Source organism: Naumovozyma castellii, chromosome 4 (assembly GCF_000237345.1).
Source record: "Naumovozyma castellii chromosome 4, complete genome".
NCBI lineage: Eukaryota > Fungi > Ascomycota > Saccharomycetes > Saccharomycetales > Saccharomycetaceae > Naumovozyma > Naumovozyma castellii.
In genome coordinates, this window is record NC_016494.1 from 847677 (window position 1) to 866972 (window position 19296).

Below are 19296 nucleotides of genomic sequence, written 5' to 3' on the forward strand. Positions count from 1 at the left end.
GAGAATTAATTAATATTATTATATAAAGTAAACAGATAACAAACTAATAACAATACTGTCTATATATTGAGTCATTATGTTGCCGTTTAAAGCGATAGTTAATGACTCGTTTCTTTTACCAAAATTTTTCAAAATTTATAGATCATAGTCATTTAGCACCACCATTATTTACTATTTTAGCCAAAGGTTAGTACAGAGTTGACTTAACAATCGATATCCTCAGTATCTCCAATCACATCCCATTATGGTAACCACTTCCCAAGTTTATAGATCCACCAGATCCTCAGACAAGGCTACTAAAACATTCGAAGAAGCCGTTATCCAAGGTTTGGCTTCCGATGGTGGTTTATTTATTCCTCCAACCATCCCACAAGTCTCTCATGAAACTTTATTCAATAAATGGAGTAAATTATCTTTCCAAGAGTTAGCTTTTGAGATCATGAGACTTTACGTCGACCCACAAGAAATCCCAGATGCGGACTTAAAAGAATTGATCAACAGATCTTATTCTACTTTCCGTTCCGATGAAGTCACACCTTTAGTTAAAAACATTACTGGTGATAAAGAAAATTTACATATCTTGGAATTGTTCCATGGTCCAACTTATGCATTCAAGGATGTTGCTCTACAATTCGTCGGTAATTTGTTCGAGTATTTCTTGCAAAGAACTAACAAAGATTTACCAGAAGGCCAAAAAAAGCAAATTACTGTTGTTGGTGCTACTTCAGGTGACACTGGTTCCGCTGCTATCTATGGGTTAAGAGGTAAGAAGGATGTTTCTGTCTTCATCTTATATCCAACCGGTAGAATCTCACCAATTCAAGAAGAACAAATGACTACTGTTCCAGATAAAAATGTTCAAACTTTATCTGTTAAGGGTACTTTCGATAACTGTCAAGACATTGTTAAAGCTATTTTCGGTGATAAGGAATTCAATTCAAAGCATAACGTTGGTGCTGTGAATTCTATCAATTGGGCAAGAATTTTAGCACAAATCACATACTATTTCTACTCTTACTTCAAAGCTACAAATGGTACTGAAGGTAGAGTGAAATTTGTTGTCCCAAGTGGTAACTTTGGTGATATTCTTGCCGGGTTCTTCGCCAAGAAGATGGGTCTACCAGTGGAAAAATTAGTAATTGCCACCAATGAAAATGATATTCTGGACAGATTCTTAAAATCTGGAACCTACGAAAGATCTGATAAGGTTGCCGTTACCTTGTCACCAGCTATGGACATTTTAATTTCTTCAAATTTCGAAAGATTATTATGGTTCTTAGCCCGTGATTATTTAGCATCCAATGATGATTTGAAGGCTGGTAAGATTGTTAATGATTGGTTCCAACAATTGAAGACCGAAGGCAAGTTCCAAGTCGACTCGGTTGCGATCAAAGGTGCCTTAAGCGACTTTGCATCTGAAAGGGTCTCTGACTCTGAAACTTCTGCCACTATCAAAAAGATGTACCAAGAATCTGTAAATCCAAAGAAGTACGTGTTGGACCCACATACTGCTGTCGGTGTCTGTGCTGCTGAAAGATTAATTGCCGCTGATAAGGATTCTTCCATAAATTATATTTCTTTGTCGACCGCTCATCCAGCCAAATTCGCTGATGCCGTCAACAAGGCTTTGTCATCCTTTGAAGGTTATTCATTTGAAAAAGATGTGTTACCAGCTGAATTGAAAAAATTATCAACTTTACAAAAGAAATTGAAATTCGTTGAAAGACCAGATGTTGAACTAGTCAAGGCTGCCATTGAAGAAGAATTAGCCAAAATGGATTTATAAGATGGAAAATAACCTTTAACCAATCCAATTTATGAAACATCTGTAACGTTATAGAACAATGTATTTTATTTAAAATAGATTAACAATAAAATGAAATTAATTTTATATGAAACGTCACAATAAAATGCTAAGCTATTTATCTGTCAACGATATATGTGTTGAGTCCTTAGACATTAAATTGATGCCACCTGATCCATCAACCTTTACTTCAAAGCCCGCCTCGGATAGCACATCGTCTTGCACTGCTTTCTTGGCTTCCAACTTGACAACAAAATCTTGATTCAATTGATTACCCTCAAGGAGAAATCTAATACATACGATACTCCTTTCCTTTATAAATGGATCATTATCATCAATAACACAATTTGAGAGGATTATCTCTAGAGCATGTAGATCTCTCATTTTATCCTGTACTTCTTTTCTCTGGTATGTTAACATGGCCAAGATTTCGATAATTAAAGATTTACATTCCGGAAAGTTGGTGCTTCTAACTTTAAAATTGTCATAATCAACTCTTTTTTCTAAAAGCGTTATATCTGTAATCTTATCACCTAATTCATTTGTAGTTTTAACTTCCCTATTTATGGAACCTTTTTTATTATCCTTTTGAAAATTAATACGGAATAAATGCTTTTGCAATACATGCAGAAGAGATATCAATTTCTCTACTCCCTCATAATGGAGGATAAATTTCTGAACATGCTCATATTTGCAGAGTGAACAAATCATATCTAAAGTAATAAGTAACTTTTTATGTAAAATGGATGCTTCACTTTCAATATCTTTTCCTTTTCTGAAGTAACTTTCAGTAGAGGTGGCAGCCTTTTCAAATATTTTAAAACACCAACTCATAATTGCCGTCAATTCAAATTTATCCCAATCTTCACTACTTGTAATTACAAGTTGTAATAGTCTTAAATAACAGAAAAATTTGTCATTGTCTGATTCTTCAATATCTTCCAAATACGGTGCAAAAGATCCATTGCACGCTATGCGTTTGAAGCATTTCAGAAGGATTGCATCCATTGACGTTATATCGATTTCTTGCATATCAATTGACACTCTTTCCATATATTTAAACAAATTTGAATGTTCATTCATGATTTCTTTTATTAAGAAATTATACAAGATGATGTCTTTATCTGAACGTTTCAAAAAATAGTAAAGGAAATCGTCATTTTGCGTCATGTTTATGAAATATAGCACATAAGGAAATAAGATTTCTTTCTTATCCTTTGGATGATATACTGGATATTTGAAAAACTCAAATAACGAATCTATGATAGTTTTATCGAAAATAACAACGTTCTTTGTAATGTTATGAAGGAAACTCAAAATCGCTACGTATAGAGATGTTTCCATTTCTCCATATGTTGTTAAATTTTCTTTAATTATGGTGGTAAAGACTCTAATGACAAGATTTTGTAACAATTGTTCTTGTGGTATTTCTTGATTACTAACAGAGAGGTTTCTCATTAGTATTACTATTCCTCTAATAGTTCTCAGGTATAATCGAAGCTCTTCATCGACTTTCCTACCCTGAATCATCTTTATATCTATATTTTCGAGGCATTCCTTAATATTTGACCATGTGTGGATAGAGTTTGCCATACCATTTCTAAATTCCTCATCTTGGGCGGTTCTGATAACAATCGGATTAAGATCGTCTAAAAGCTTAGAAAAGGTAACTGATGTTGATTTTTCGCTCCCTAAAGCATCTCCAATATCCTGGATGGTGCGTAGATATTCGTCCATCCCAATTTGGTATGTGTATCTGGAATTAGAAATCAGTTAATTGTTATTTCAATGAATGCATGCATCGATTTAGCTTTATATTTTCTGTTTACGTAATATAAAATTCTTCACCAGTAAAATCAAGTAACGTTAATATAAGAAGATAATTTAAATATCGGAATCTACATGTACAATTTCCTTATGAATAAATGGTATACTATATTTATCTGTATAAATGATGGCTTAAATCAAATCTTCATCAGAATCATCCTCATCTGCAACAGGTTGAAGTGGCATCTTCGTATTTTTTTCTGTAAATCCCACCCAACCTTCTTCGTCATCTGATTCCATCGCCACTTCATCATCCTCTGGTTCTGAACTAGCGTCATCTAAGACATGTATAGTGTCCTGTTCGTCACCCTCGGATTCGGTTCTGCCGTCCGTGGATGTTAAGAATCTGTATGCATATTTATTATTCGTGCTTGTGGTGACAACGTCTTTAGCGACTCTACCAATAAATCTTTGAACTGATCTCATAGCAGCAGAAAACAAATGCTTGTGTCCATTAATATATGACCCGTGTGCCGATAGCAATGCTTTTATCCAAAGTAAATTGAATTCAATATGCTGGGACTCCATCGAAAAATCACCAATAAATTTCAATATCCTTGCCAAATATACAACAGGTAGATTATTGCATAATAGCGGTATTTCTGACACCGGGATCGCTTCATATATTTTATTTATCAAATAATCTTCATTTAATCTGAAAGCCATAACAAATGCATTCGAATATTCCTTTTCTCGAAGAGATTCCAATGTATTTTGTGGTGTAATATCCATATCTAAATCAAATGGATCGAACATTAACGCTTCATCGACCGAATAAATTAATAAACCTTCAGTGGAAGCTGCAGCAAATGCATTTGCGGTTGGGGAAAATTCAACTGCAGTTACTCTAATCTCAGGTCTTGTTTTCCTGGAAGAAAGATCACCACCTGTCTTAGCACCCGGGAGTGTGTTATCAATTCGGTCTTCTAAATCTGAGTTTTCACCTGCATCATCAATCAAATCCAGCGACCCAGCTTCCGTCATTCTACTACTATTCAAAAACTCCAAGGTACCATTTAAAGTCATGTTTCTGGACACAGTAAATCTTTTCAATAAAACCTCATTTGGGACGTCATAAAGACAAATAGAATTATTGTTACCACCTGCTACTAAAGCCATCCCATCAAAACTAAAGTGAATAGAAGTGAAGTACTTGGATCTTTCAGAGTTTTTGGAGGTAAACCTATCTTCTAAATGTCTTCCAGATATAATATCTTTCCTACAATCTATATTACCGACTTGTTGACCTGATTCAATATCGATCATCAATATTTGACCTTTTAATGTAGATACGGCAACTTGCTTACCATCAGGTCTGATAGTTAAAGCCAAAACATCAGAGTACACATCGAATGGTTCCACTTGTTGAGATCTTCCAAAGATGGACCATACTCTTACAGTCTTGTCCCAAGATGCAGATGCCAAGACACTATTTTCTTGACTAAAAGCCAAACATGAAACAGGTCCTTCGTGTCCCGATAAAGTGTCTAATAACTGACCCGTTTGTACTGACCAAACATGTATATCGAAATTATCCAAAGAGCCAGCACATACAACTTCACCAGATGGATCAACTGCTAAACAATTAAATTGAATTCTTTCCGCAGCGGTAAAGGTTCTAAAATTACGGTACCTAATCAAATCCCATGCTCTGACAGTACCGTCTAGAGAAGATGAAAATAAGACTTGTCCCCTTTTGGCAAATTGTACTTGAGTTACGGAGGAAGTATGTTCTTGGAAAGTAGCTAAACAAAATCCAGACACAACATCCCATACTTTGATCTTCCCATCTTCGGCAGCTGTCACAACTCGAGATCCATCTGGAGAATATGTTAGACTATTTGTTGCATCAAAATGTCCTTGCTGTTTTAGAATATAGGATTCGGATTGCCATTCATAGACTAATAATTGCCCTAATTTACTTGATCCAAATGCTAACCATTCACCTGACGAATTTACTGCTACTGTATTGATGGGATTTTGGCCCATGGAAAGTTGTTGAAGCAAAGTGAAATGTGGTAATTCATACAGGCGGAATTCACCATTTGTAAAACCAACGACAAGCATATTTGAAGGGGCATGGAAGGTAACACATTTAACTTTACATTGATTAGCATAGAAGAAATGTTTTTGTGTGATTCTCCAACTATATTTCGAAATATCAATGTCTTCCTCTTCTTCTTCGTCGTCATCATCTTCATCATCTGTGCTTTTCTTTGTAAACTCCCATACGAACAATGCACCATCTTTACTCACTGTGTAGATCTTTTCTTGGTCAGCACTAAAAAATGCACCCATCACATAATCTCTATGACCTGCAAAGGTCATCGAAGCTAAGTCTTTCTCTTCTGAATCGATGGACCATATTCTTGCTGTTAAATCTTTGGAGGTCGAAATAATAAACCTTGAGTCTAAAGACCAGGTTAATGACAGGATATCTTGAAAATGACCAGCATGCACTCTATAACGAACAAATGGGGCAAATTGTCTATCTTCAGTAGCGTCAGGAGTTTTCCAAATCTGTAAAAATCTTCCAGTAGCAAGGGCAAATAATTTCCCATCGGGACTAAATTTAACTTGATAACATTTTTCTTTGAAGTTGAAATGGTGCAACACAGTTTTGGCTTTAAAATTAGTTAGGATAGCACGGCCATCTTCATCCACTGAGATTAGAAGCGTGCCTTGTTTGTTTAGATCAATTGTAGCAATATTCTTTCTATGTTCATATTCAAAAGTAAATGACTTGTTATTGATTAGGTCGAATACGGAAACTCTGTTTCCCACTGGTGATAATAATTGAGTACCATCATTAGAGAAGATAATATTTCCTTGTCTGTAAACGGTTCCTAGAAGGTTTGAGAACTTAAAATCCGATTTCATAGTCCTAATAAATCACTGATTGTAAGACGGGATGTTCTGAGAGATTGTAAGTAAACTGTCCTTGGCTGTTTTAACTGTTAACTTGAACTATCTTTTAACTACTACATAATAATTGTACTGAAATTTTTTCTTCGAGCTCATCTCATCGAATTTTCCAAAATTCCAGATCTCGTCGACAATGATAGAGTTTCAATAGAACTTAATGGTAGTAACTCATGAAGGAAAACATATTGATTTAGTCTATAAATTATAATGTTAAATGCACAGGGTATTATTTTTTAATTTGCCCTTTCAAAGCCAGCTTTTAACACCGCTTCCCTAGCTGTCGAGTTAATATGTTTGAATCTATCCGGACCGATATGAACACCACCAAACCAACGTGCTACTACGACAATAACATTCCATACATCCATAATAGTTATTAAATGCAACATTCTTGAACCAGCTGCCGTTTCTCCATCATCATCGGAATCCTGGAACACAAGATCATTGTTTTTTATCCTCCATGCACTCATAACATGGTTAGCCTTTCGAATCTTATGATCTGTCTTCAATTGTTCCAAAAGTGCAAATGCTTCCTCCTCTGAGTTCACCTTTGCGGCAAACGCCATAAATGTAGAGCCTCTATCAGTTATTGGATCCGAGCTAACCCAACCTTCAAATGGGTCTATCTGTATTAGTTCTTGATTTGTTTGCTCATTTGTAACTTCTTGAGTTTCTTCTTCTTCCATATAAAGTATACCATCTAATTCAGTAAGGAAATCAAAGAGACACACTGCTCCTTTATGGTGCACCGATTCTAGGACTTCTTGAAATAATTGTTGTAAATATTTGATATCATACAAATCTGCACCACCTGGGGCTGAATTCGATACACTCACTTCTAACAGATGTGGTGGCTCATCGGATGGGTATTTTGCTGGAAATGATATTTGTAGCGTAATATATTCATGCTGTGATACTTTCACTTGAATGAGACCCGAATCATCAATCCTTTTGAGTAGTAAGTCCGGATAGATTGCTTCTACGGCATCTAGTTCTTCGATAAGCTCTTCATGGTTAGCGGACATATTTTAACTGTAATGGGTCTACTATGTAAGTATGATTATAAGGTAAATTGTTGATGTGAACCTTTGTTGTCATTGTCATTACGTAGGCGGTAATAATTTTTCAACTTTTTTCGACTATGAAAAATGTTTGCTTTTACAGTGGAAACGATAACTACAAGAAAACAACTGACCAAGAACAGTTTCATATACTAATCTAACTGTCTAACCCGTATTGACTAGCTGCTAATCTAAAATGTCATTTGAAGAAAACAAGACGGAAGGAAATAGACTTTTCAAATTGGGTGATTACACTGCCGCCAACAAATTCTATGATCTTTGCATAATGGAAGAGCCAACCAATCCAATTGGGTACAGCAACAAAGCCATGTCGTTGATCAAGCAAGAACACTTTGACCAAGCTATCAGAACCTGTAATACGGGGTTGTTATATTCTAGCGATCCAGAACATGAAGCCATTAAGCGCAAGCTTCAATATCGTTTGGAATTAGCACAGAAATCTCAGGAACGGGAAACTGTAAATAAGGATACACCTCCTGATATTGTAGACATCACTATCAAAGAGGTGGATGCATTACCTCTATCATTCAGTACTTTATGAGGGGAACCCTAGGGCTTTGCTCTTTATGCCCTTAACAGAAGTCCGAACCCTAAAGGGAAGATACATCCACCAATTAATGCAGATTTGCTAATCAGACACATGACTTAACTTGTTGGAGCTTATCTATGCTAACAATTGACCCAAAATAAGCCATATATCCATAGCAAGAATGAATATGCACCATACTAAGGCCACTTTGGCTCCTACAAACATATCGACATGGATTACGTCAATGACTCCGGTTCCACACGAACCAAAGATGGTGCATGGACAACCAATATTGAAGTCACCAGATCTTACCCCTGCAGAACGACAATACTGGGAAAATTACAACGTTACCACATATTTCACATCGGAATTGGGTAATAGGACCGCGTTTAACTATCATGTTGCTACCATTCTTCTAATAACTGTAATAATCTATCCAATATGCATGATTTTACAAAATGTGGGATCCAAAAGGTACTTATGGTGTTTAACATTCAATCTTTTATTGACATTATCATCGCTATTGAGCATTGCAATCTTCCACGGTTCGTTTAAATCCTACCACATTTATGCAAGTAACATTTATGGCAAGTTGTCATGGATCCTCTTTAGTTTAATCTTGGTCCATTACATAGTTGCTGTATTAATGACCCTTAGCGGAAAAAGACCAACAATAATAAACACTCGTCGTCAAAACGATAGCAATGACCACACCTTTATCACGCCAGAATCAGATACACAAGATATCCAACTTGATGATATGTCAACCCTATCTCCAGGTACATCAATTACTGCTGAGGATAGTTCAAACGAAATTGATCTAGAGCAACAACAACCGTCTCTGGTTGGCAAATCTGAAAATTTTAGATTCAACCAGGACACTGTTGTATATAAGTGGGTCAGAAAATTAAGTCCTCTTGGAAAGCTGTTTTTTCCATGGCTTAATATCATGCTGTTTGCGTTTCTTCTAGTATATATTACCATGGGTCTTGCCATCGGTAATTTGTTTGGTAAAGGGGTCAGAATCTTTAATTTATTGGCCCATTGGATCAAAGGTGGAGTTTTTTTCACCTTAGGTATTGTAGCTTTGGCTAGATATTGTGGTTTAGGTTATAATCACGGATGGGCATGGAATAGAATTATAGTTTACTCCTCTTCTGATGGAAATGATTATAGGGATACCGGTTTATTGTCAAAGATACTTAACCCTGAAGGTATGATAACCATGGAAGCGCTGGAATCATTTTTAATATTCTTTTATGGTATCACTAACGTGTTTCTGGAGCATTTGGCAGGCGCGGGTGGTGCATGGACTCCAAAGGATTTACAACATGTATCCATTGCATTCATTTACATTGGTGCAGGATTGTGTGGATTATTGGTAGAAGTGAAATTAAATCAATGGAGATATAAACACACTATAGCCAACATCGAGGAAGATGAGAATCATAAGGTGGTTGTAAGGGCATCGCCAGGTTTTTCTCCTAATCCATTTCCTGCTTTGACAATATTTTGGACCGGAATACTGATGTCCCAACATGCGCAAATTTCAATGACCTCTACTTTAATTCACACTCAATGGGGCTATCTGTTATCCTATGGCTCTTTTTTCAGATTATTTACTTTCTTGCTATTATTATTTCATCCGAATAAAAGTGCAAAACCCTCATACCCATTCACTGAACTAATCACGTCATTTTGTTTAATCTGTGGAGGTATTGTCTTTATGGAATCTACCGATCAAGTTGTTGAAGCATTGGAATATAGAGGTTATACCCCAATGTTTACATTCAATTTAAGTGTTGGACTTACATCGTTGATTATGGCGTGGGAGATGACATTAGCTATGTGGCATGATTGGCTTACTGAACAACGCCATGACAACGCTTCTTCTAGCTATATCGAGGCTTAATTTACTTTTTTTACTCAGCTAATTTTTACTAGTTATTAATGTATTTATTTCTCTTATATTTCAATATAGCTGCTTATTAGTTAATGTTCTTTGAAGGCGTTCTTTTTATCATGAAATATCCCAACTGTACGATTAACAAGTGTTTTTTTTTTCTTCAAAGATCTGAAAATTTTGATGGTAACATTAAGTGAAGAAAGACAAGCGATCTAGATAGAGAACTATACAAGAGACACAAGAGCCACGTAATGCCACGTATTAAAACCAATAGGACAAACCAAGCGCCTGACGGGTTTGATAAAATCAAGCCCACTTTGGACGATTTTGAATTGAGATTACGAGAAATTCATGAGAAGAAAGATTCAAGGCTCTCAACTAAAGCCAATGAAAATTTATGGAAAATAATACAGATTAATCATGAGAGATCACATTACATTTATAAGTTGTTCTACAAGAGGAAGGCGATCTCTCGAGAGTTATATGATTGGTTGTTGAAGGAGAAGTATGCCGATAAGTTCCTTATTGCGAAATGGAAAAAGAAGGGATATGAGAAGTTATGTTGCTTGAGGTGTATACAGAGTGATGAAACAAATCGTGGGAAGACATGTATCTGCAGGGTACCAAGAATACAGTTAGAGGAAGATGCTGAATCTAGGGGTACAGAGGTAACCTTTCAACAATGTGTTCATTGTGGCTGTCGTGGCTGCGCCAGTACTGATTAAGGTGTTATTGAGATCTGTCGGTTCAGAATTCGAATAATTGTATTTGCAGTCGACTGGATAGATATTTTTTGGTTCCCTATTAATTGATAAAAACCCAACTTGACATGATCAACGAATGAGGACCATGGTGTCAGACTATAAGGGTGATCAACGCTAAAATAGTCTGTTCCTATTTCAAGACATCAAGGGGGTAATAGGATCTACTGTGCAGGCAATCAAGAAAGACAAGAAATAAAATGTTCCCTAATATTTCCGCTCGTGCTGGTATGGAAGCCTTTTCTAGTCCATGTAGGATAGACAGGACACTTCCAACCGTATTCTTCTCCAGTAACCTCTAGTCCATACATCTGCAGATATGTAACGCGTTAACACATAAGTATTGGCTCTCCTTGAAGTGCCTTTTTCCCCTGTAAGTACCTGACCATATAATAGGCTATTGTTACAGTTGTAAATTCGGTTTTTTTGACACAAACGCGAAATACTTTACGCGTCGCGTTTTTTTTTTCCAGACGCGAAATTTTCCCCTTTGGGTTGTTATCTGAAACAGGATTACTTTCAGTTTTTATTTTATGTTGATGGAGGTTCGAACAGGATTTTGACGTGTGTATATATACTACACGTTTCCCTTTCCCCTACCTGCAGATACCCAGTATAGATCCGGGGAATCACTGAATTTAACATATTTTTGTAATAAGCGTTTGGCAAATTGAAAACCGATTAGCAATACTAAAAGTTAATACTTCCTACTTTAAAGTCGATTCATTATGAACGGAGAGCTTAGTCCTTCGTATAACCTAACTGAGATCAATACATTTGATCAAACATTTTGGGATCCAATGTCTAAAAAGAGAACATTCAATGAACTGTCGGAGCCATTGCCTCATCAAATAATAACTCCTCCAAGCTCAACAACAAGGATCGCTCATAAGAAACCCGAGCCATCATCCTCGGGAAACTCCACCTCAAATGATAACTCTTCTCCAATTGCACAATCAAAGAGAAAGAGACAAAAATCCGAAGGATCTACGCGTTCGAATGGTAATATGACATTGATCGAGCTATTAGAATCTTTAGAAAAACGTTCCACAGCTCAACGAGATCAGTTATCAGACAAACCTCCATATTCTTACGCGCTTTTAATCGTTCTAGCAATTCTTCAATCTGAATTGGGGAGGATGACGCTATCACAAATTTATAATTGGATTACAGATCACTTTCCATTTTACAAGCTTAGTGAGGCCAGTTGGCAAAATTCAATTAGACATAACCTTTCATTGAATGAAGCCTTTATGAAGACAGAAAAGTCCTCGGATGGTAAGGGACATTTTTGGGAAGTGAAACACTCATCTATAAATAAATTTTTCAAAGGTGATACCGGTGATTATGATACTATTAGAAGCAAGTTAAGGAATTTCGATTTCTTTGTACAGGACCCTACAACTACCAATGGCTCCATGATAAATAATGCCGCGGTGAAGACTGAAAAACTATTGATGGATACTACATCACAAATTAATTCTTCAGGGGCTATGATGCCAAATGAGTACAGGGGATCTTTACCAACTATAAGAGAGGAAAGTTCCAAAATCCTTGGGAATGCTACTCCTCTCCCTAGTATTGAAATTACAAAGCCATCTCCTGCAATTAACGTAAATTCAGAAAATCAGTTGGAAAATACACCATCACCAATCAACAACTTTGAAACCATCGATGCTAATACAAATTTTAATATGTCTCTGAATATAAGCAATAGAATTAATTCCGAGGATAAATCGAAATCTCAAGATAACTATTTGGATCCTCCATATCTAATGCAGCGATTTCATACTACAATAGGATTGCAAACTTTGCCTGGTGTAAATAACAGTCCTCATCGTCTCAGGGATTTTGCTCAATCTAATGAATTGTTTAACAATGGCAATTCGTCATACTCTTCCTCTGTTTCCAATATCTTAAAATCACCTACTGATTTGAAAAGATATACATGTTCCTTTAATTCTAATTTTGAAGTCTCTCCAGGATCGAATAATTACACTAGATTCTCTTCCAATATATCATCATCTCCATTAAATATTGATGGTGGACAATCCCCTTCCGGATTGCAAGACTCAATCTCGAAACTTCAACGAACTCCAGAACCAAACAAAAATTTAGAAAAGACACCTTCAAGATTCATTACTACACCCTTAGATAGCAATTCAATCTTAAAGAAATCTCAAACTCCTTCTCATTTGTTTGAAGATTTATATTCTTCTCCAATATTCAAAGCTATGGGGACACCTGGTGGCGTAAATATTATGAAACCTTTTTCACCAAGAAATTTCTCTAGTCCAAATTCAAGAGATGATGTAACAAGAGGTAGCTTTTCAACTAGCAGATTATTTGGGGTTGATGTATATTCTGTTTGGAAACGTGCTACGGAAGGTACTTCAAAAAAGGCAGATGAAACCGAGAAAGATAAAGATGTAGGAAAGAGCACTAAGGACACTAAGGATGTTGGGAAGCTGGATTTCCCATTTAATTCAAATCGAAGAAGTGCAGGGGGGTGAATTGTAACGAAATTTTAATGACTGGGCATTGGGCATATATACATAATATATGTAAATAGGGAACTTATAGATTTATTTTCACTTTTAACAATGAAAGACACTTTTAATAATATCAATAATTTGTCGTGAATACTCTATCATGCTTACGTAACCTGAAAAATTTAATCAGAAATGCTAATGAATTGTTAGTTGTTTTACCTTTACAAAAAATGGAGTTTATAATTAGGCAAGAGGATAGAGTATCTACTATCTCAATCCATTAAATGATATCATTATTATCATGAATCAACTAGCCTTAAATACTAAAGATTTTAAAACAACGAAGATACCGAAACTTCAAGAAATAGATACATTATTAAGATGCCATATTTGCAAAGATTTCTTGAAAGTACCTGTTTTAACACCATGCTCGCACACATTTTGCTCCCTTTGCATACGTGAATATCTGAAAGATAACTCTAAGTGCCCTTTATGTCTGAATGAGTTACGAGAATCGATGTTAAGAAGCGAATTTTTAGTGAACGAAATTGTTCAGAGCTATCAATCACTTAGATCGGACTTACTAGAGTGTTTGAAAATAGAGCCCCGAAGTACTGAGACATCAATAATTGAACTAGAATCAGAGCCAGATGACTTAGAGATAAAGGGTTCATCGAAGGCATTGTTCAATATATCTACCGATGATGATTTACAAATTGTAGGGACCAACGAAAGACCTCGCAAACGATTGGCATCAACAACATTTATTGGAAAAGCTAACAAGTCCAATACTTATAAACGGCCTTCTAGCTTCCAATCTGTATTAAAAGGTTCCACAGACCGAAAGAACAAGCAACCTCAGGCTCAATGTCCGATTTGTCAAGAAGCATTCCCAATTCAAGTATTGGAACGTTCTCATTTAGATGAATGTTTAACTCTGCAGTCCCTTGGTAAACCACCTAAACTTACAGTCAAGAAGTCTACACCGCCGCTACGCACACTTTCATCATCGTCATCTTCAGTTGATGCAGGCTTCCGAATGAGCAAAAAATATATGGAAAAGGAAGATGAAGTCTCTCACACAGAACGATATTTGAACTCGACACTTCAAAGCAATCATCAGAGGCTACCGAAAGTAGATTTTACGGCAATGACCTTGAATCAAACTAAACAAAAACTCTCTTCCCTAGGATTGTCCACAGCAGGCACCAAACAGAATATGATCGTGCGTTATAGTCATTTTGAAATACTTTGGAATAGCAATTTCTGTGACTCATTAGATCCCGTGGACGAAGGCGAATTAAGACGACAGCTTATTAGTTGGGAGGCATCGCATAATACTCAGACAGCTAATAACAATAACACAAATAGTATTATAGCAAAAATGAAAATAAAATCGACGAATAGAGACTCAACATATGAGAAGTTATTAGTAGATTTCAAAAAAGATACGTTCAACAGAAGAGCCTGGATTGTTCTTTTCAAGAAGGATTTTAAAAGATTAATAAAAGAGGCCAAAGAAAAGTTAAAGAGTTCCACGACAACTTCTAATGACAAGAATACTCAACCTTCGCTTGAACTTATAGAGAATAAACCAGTTATAGTTGATGAATTGACAGATACAGATTTATCGAAAGAGATTGAAGAACATTTACAAAACAAAGAGATGCAAGCATTTAAGGAACCAAGCACAAGCACACAAAATGAATGAGCATTCTTATATACTTTGATATTGCAATACAGATCTATCATTTTAATAGAACATATAAGTAATTTTAAATAAAGTTTATCATTATTAAATGGCTATCATTTGTTTATATTCATATTTATAGAATTAGACATTTGGTTCACAATTCGTCATGTTGATTTTGAACAGTTTCAGAGGTAATTTTAGTTTCAGCGGCATTATTCGCAGTTTCAACTACTGGTTCCGCCATCGGAGTTGGCTTTTCTTGCTCAAAGGAAGTTGTGATTTCTGGACCAGTCGGTTGGGAGATTACCTCTGTTGAGTTAATATCATTTGATGTGGATGTTATATCTTCAAATGTATTCGATGTCGAAGTTGAAGTAGTTGTCTCTGGTGATTCTAGTGCAGTTTGTTGATCATCTTCTGAGGTTGAGTGGTCGCCAATATCTAGAGTAGTTGGTATAGAAACCTGATCAGAGCCAGATATTTCTGCCTCTGGCGCTAACTTAGTTGTTTGAAAAGCTGAAGATTCCGCGTTTAACTCTAAGGATGAAACAGTGTTAGTTGATGGCTCTGTGTTGACATCCTCTTGGATTGAAGAAATTTCTGTTACAGACGAAAATTCTTCAGTAGTTGAAATCGATAAGGTATCTGATGATAGTTCCTTGTTCGATGTGACTTCTAAGCTCTCTTGCTGAGCATTTGTAGAAGAAGGATGGTGGACGAACACAGTTGTAATAGGCGACGGCTCTGCCTTTTCAGATATAACTTCAAGTCCTGAAGTTGCTTCGATGGTGGATAATTCAGAATTTGAAGTCAAGTCAGGGGGAGCAGACTCAGCAGCAAGAGATGAAGAAGCCGACGAAAAAATAGTTGTTGGTATATTTAGCATAGATGATGGTGAAATGTGTACCGATGAATCGCTTAGGTCATTCCTCATTGACGGCGTAGCTGATTGTCCTTCAATTGAAATGGTTAGAGTATTGGAAGTCACATTTACATAATCTCCTGTTGAAAATTCACTAATAACGCTAGCTGAGCCTTGTTGGACTGGAATATTCGAGATAATGTCATCGACATTTGAATAACTTGAAGATTGAATATCGGAGGAAACAAGGGTAGATTTAGGTGCTACATGAGAAGATGAGCTAGCACTTGATTTGGTGGATTCGAATGAAATGTTTGATGACAAGCTAAAAGACGTTGAGGTTTCAGTTCCCTTCTCAAATACTGGGATACTTGACATTGCTTCGAGACTTGATTCCAGACCATTGTTTGGGATATCCGTTACGATTGTTGAAGTTGTTGCAACTGTTTCGGGTGTCTCGATTAAACTTGTGACTGTTGAGGAAGATGTGGTATATTGAACGCCTGTATTTCCCGATTCTAAGACTTCACGTTCTATGAGTCTTGAGGAAGAAGTCACTGGTAATTGTGTTGTCGTGTCTCCCACAATTCTCAGAGACCTTTCGCTTTTGGCGTTTGTGACTCCAATACTCGATTGTTTTTGTTTCGTTACCATCTTAGATAAACGTGATGATACTTTTGAAAAGTCTGACTCGGTTGTTGCTTCATCAGCATCGATAGAAAGAGGTACTATCGACAAGCTCACTGCATTTTTCAAATCTTCAGTTGCTTTAAAACTAATATGTGATGATTGTAGAGGCAATTTTGTGGGTGTCTCCTTCACTGTTTTAGAAATGTGAGGAATATCGTGTTCTACTTGTGTTTCAATGGATGTTGGCTTAATAAATTCCGGAGTCGATTTTGAGTTGACGGTGGAATGAGAAAGTTGGGAAAACATTGGTGAAGTTTCCGAAGAAATGGGGGTGAAATGTGTGGCTGTTTCGATTGATGAATCATCAGTATTCAATGGTTTTGTAAATGTACTTACAGTAACCATGTCATCGTTAAATAATGTAGTAGTTTGAATCTCTGGCAATAATTCGGGAGAAACCAGTTTATGTAGGAATTTTTTATCAAGATAGTCGTAAATCTTCAAATGTATGTCGTATTTATACCCAATTTGAGCCAAATATGCCAAGAATACCATAAAGATCACATTGAATAAGAATTTAAACACTTTTCCCAAAAATGACCGTCCCTTTGGTAACTCAATTACTTGCACTGTGTTTGCAATAGAAACGGTACCCAGATATTTTGAATTTGGAGAGAATGATACGGCAGTTATTACTTGATCGTGAACGTTTGCAAATTCTTTCATTACTTTTAAGTCATTTGCGTTAATGATAAGTACAGAATTGTTATCCCCGCTCAATGCAATTACTTGCGATTTTTTATCCACATCGATGGCAGTTGTGTATCTCATTTCAGTCGTTATGACTTTTGAGCTTGTAACAAATATTTTATTCTTCTTGAGAGAAATCTTAATTAGGGTAATTCCTGAACCATCTCGATTCGACGATACTAATAATATGTTCTCATTATCCAAGAATCTTACATGAGAAAAGTTCCAGATATTATTGAAATCAGTTTTTCTGACAATAAACTCACCAGCTTCCAAAGAAATGACTTCCAAAGATGTAGTAGTAATGTAGGCTAACATTTTTCCATTAGGTGAAAAATGTAAATCAGTCACAGTACTTTTAGTTTCCACTTCATATTTTTCGTGTAAATCATTCAAATCAATGACTCTTATGACAGTGGGTGTCTTTGTTGATGCGACTGCTGCTATCTTAGCATCTGAAGTTATGTAAATGAATTTAGTTCGTTCATTGGGGTCTGTTGATCGATAAAAGTCAATACTTGAAAGAAATTTCAAATGTTCATTAGCATAGACAAATTTTCTCAAATGGTGGTTGCCATGACCAGACTCGATCTTGTTCATACTTTCATTACACCCAATCAATATGGTATCTTTTTGAGCATCCAAAGTTGTGGGTGCCGCATCTCTTGCATCCAACGTAATTTCTCTAAATCTCTTGATTACTTTCTTCTTCTTAAAGTCAATTCTTAATGCAGTGATTTTATTTGGGGTTGACGATTCATATCTACCGTCACCTCCACCCCCAGTGACAAGAAGGATGTCATCCTTAAGGTATTTGGCGCCGTAGACCGGGTACCCAACATTATAAGTGGATTTGCGAAGCTCCATTGGCTGCTAATCTATTAAAAGTATAGTTTCCACTACTAGGCAGTTCAATTGACGTGCTTCTTCTTTGCCATACACCACCATTAAAGGTGCCAGCTGGTTTATTTCTTCACTAACAGACAAATACGGAAAAGTTACCCGGCGTGTGCCGGGTAATGCTTTGATAGTGTGATAGATGTAATTAGGCATAAAAGGACCAAAAGTGATAGTTTGTAGCATTCTGGGATCTTACTTAGGTTCAAAATGATGTTAAATTTATTTTTAAATTATTTATTTTAATATATTACGGGTCTATTAGGGTTATTTAACTAATGAAAAGCTCATACGATGTCTGTAATCTGTGTTTTTATTGTAGAAAGCCAGCTTCTGGAAAATGAAATAAGGAAGACGAACGACACAGTACTTGAACTAAGCCAATATTAAACACTTCAATTGTAAACATAACGAGCTGGGTTTATAAGAGTAGGCGCTTAAATAACGTTAGCAAGTTACTAAGTAAGGATAAGATATAAAACCTGGTTCATAAGTACCTTTGATGGTTTAGCGAATAACGTCACTGAATTTAGATTTTGTAGAGAGTTTAAAATAAGTTTACATATTAGGTCTCGATGGGTACCTTGAAATGCCGATTGTATATGATTTTACAGTTGTGGATGTACGTTTATCATGCAAAACACGATGCATTTCTTTTAACAAAATTCCCTATATACGTACCCGTCGTGACTGAACTACTTCTAGAGTGATGGAATTAAAATATTATTAGAATAGAATGTGAACTTAAACTTAATAATTTTAATCTTGATGAATGCTCTGAAAAAATGGACCCAACAGATGTTATAATTTTCAAGAAATGTGTGTCCTTGAAAATGCAAGAACACAGAAGTTATGCATGTAGACTGCGAGGCTTATATCTTCAAGGCTTGAGACTTTCATGGTAATAAAACTCACAGCTTAAATTACTTCTTCCTGTGAATAGCTTTGGAAAATAAAGCATATGATATACTTGAATGCTGATACAACTTAATGAAGAAATATCTTAGAAACGCGATGATCATTGTTTTCAAAAATATCTATGGTTCGCGTTTGTTGATCTAAAATTAGTCTATGTATATAACGACTAAAACAAACCTATACTTTTAAGTATTGATTACTGTCAAAATTGCAAGCAAGG

At 36.0% G+C, this 19296-nt stretch overlaps 10 protein-coding genes across 10 annotated transcripts; 6 read left to right on the forward strand and 4 right to left on the reverse strand.

Moving 5' to 3' along the window:
• Positions 1-244: 244 nt before the first annotated feature.
• Positions 245-1786, forward strand: THR4 (threonine synthase THR4; the record flags this gene model as incomplete). The annotated part of the gene is made up of 1 exon (XM_003676340.1): positions 245-1786. One exon carries the CDS (start codon positions 245-247, stop codon positions 1784-1786), a length of 1542 nt encoding a protein of 513 aa, XP_003676388.1.
• A 132-nt stretch (positions 1787-1918) lies between these two features.
• CTR86 (Ctr86p) lies at positions 1919-3541 on the reverse strand (the record flags this gene model as incomplete). The annotated part of the gene is made up of 1 exon (XM_003676341.1): positions 1919-3541. The coding sequence occupies one exon, from the start codon at positions 3539-3541 to the stop codon at positions 1919-1921; it is 1623 nt and encodes a 540-aa protein (XP_003676389.1).
• A 222-nt stretch (positions 3542-3763) lies between these two features.
• PWP2 (snoRNA-binding rRNA-processing protein PWP2) lies at positions 3764-6511 on the reverse strand (the record flags this gene model as incomplete). The annotated part of the gene is made up of 1 exon (XM_003676342.1): positions 3764-6511. One exon carries the CDS (start codon positions 6509-6511, stop codon positions 3764-3766), a length of 2748 nt encoding a protein of 915 aa, XP_003676390.1.
• Positions 6512-6789: 278 nt separating this feature from the next.
• YIH1 (Yih1p) lies at positions 6790-7581 on the reverse strand (the record flags this gene model as incomplete). Its single annotated transcript, XM_003676343.1, has 1 exon — positions 6790-7581. One exon carries the CDS (start codon positions 7579-7581, stop codon positions 6790-6792), a length of 792 nt encoding a protein of 263 aa, XP_003676391.1.
• A 232-nt stretch (positions 7582-7813) lies between these two features.
• On the forward strand, positions 7814-8179 carry TAH1 (Tah1p; the record flags this gene model as incomplete). The annotated part of the gene is made up of 1 exon (XM_003676344.1): positions 7814-8179. One exon carries the CDS (start codon positions 7814-7816, stop codon positions 8177-8179), a length of 366 nt encoding a protein of 121 aa, XP_003676392.1.
• A 169-nt stretch (positions 8180-8348) lies between these two features.
• On the forward strand, positions 8349-10079 carry TVS1 (Tvs1p; the record flags this gene model as incomplete). Its single annotated transcript, XM_003676345.1, has 1 exon — positions 8349-10079. The coding sequence occupies one exon, from the start codon at positions 8349-8351 to the stop codon at positions 10077-10079; it is 1731 nt and encodes a 576-aa protein (XP_003676393.1).
• A 245-nt stretch (positions 10080-10324) lies between these two features.
• BUD31 (U2 snRNP complex subunit BUD31) lies at positions 10325-10798 on the forward strand (the record flags this gene model as incomplete). The annotated part of the gene is made up of 1 exon (XM_003676346.1): positions 10325-10798. One exon carries the CDS (start codon positions 10325-10327, stop codon positions 10796-10798), a length of 474 nt encoding a protein of 157 aa, XP_003676394.1.
• Positions 10799-11562: 764 nt separating this feature from the next.
• Positions 11563-13347, forward strand: HCM1 (Hcm1p; the record flags this gene model as incomplete). Its single annotated transcript, XM_003676347.1, has 1 exon — positions 11563-13347. One exon carries the CDS (start codon positions 11563-11565, stop codon positions 13345-13347), a length of 1785 nt encoding a protein of 594 aa, XP_003676395.1.
• A 280-nt stretch (positions 13348-13627) lies between these two features.
• On the forward strand, positions 13628-15037 carry RAD18 (E3 ubiquitin-protein ligase RAD18; the record flags this gene model as incomplete). The annotated part of the gene is made up of 1 exon (XM_003676348.1): positions 13628-15037. One exon carries the CDS (start codon positions 13628-13630, stop codon positions 15035-15037), a length of 1410 nt encoding a protein of 469 aa, XP_003676396.1.
• A 136-nt stretch (positions 15038-15173) lies between these two features.
• On the reverse strand, positions 15174-18128 carry SED4 (GTPase-activating protein SED4; the record flags this gene model as incomplete). The annotated part of the gene is made up of 1 exon (XM_003676349.1): positions 15174-18128. The coding sequence occupies one exon, from the start codon at positions 18126-18128 to the stop codon at positions 15174-15176; it is 2955 nt and encodes a 984-aa protein (XP_003676397.1).
• Positions 18129-19296: the final 1168 nt, after the last annotated feature.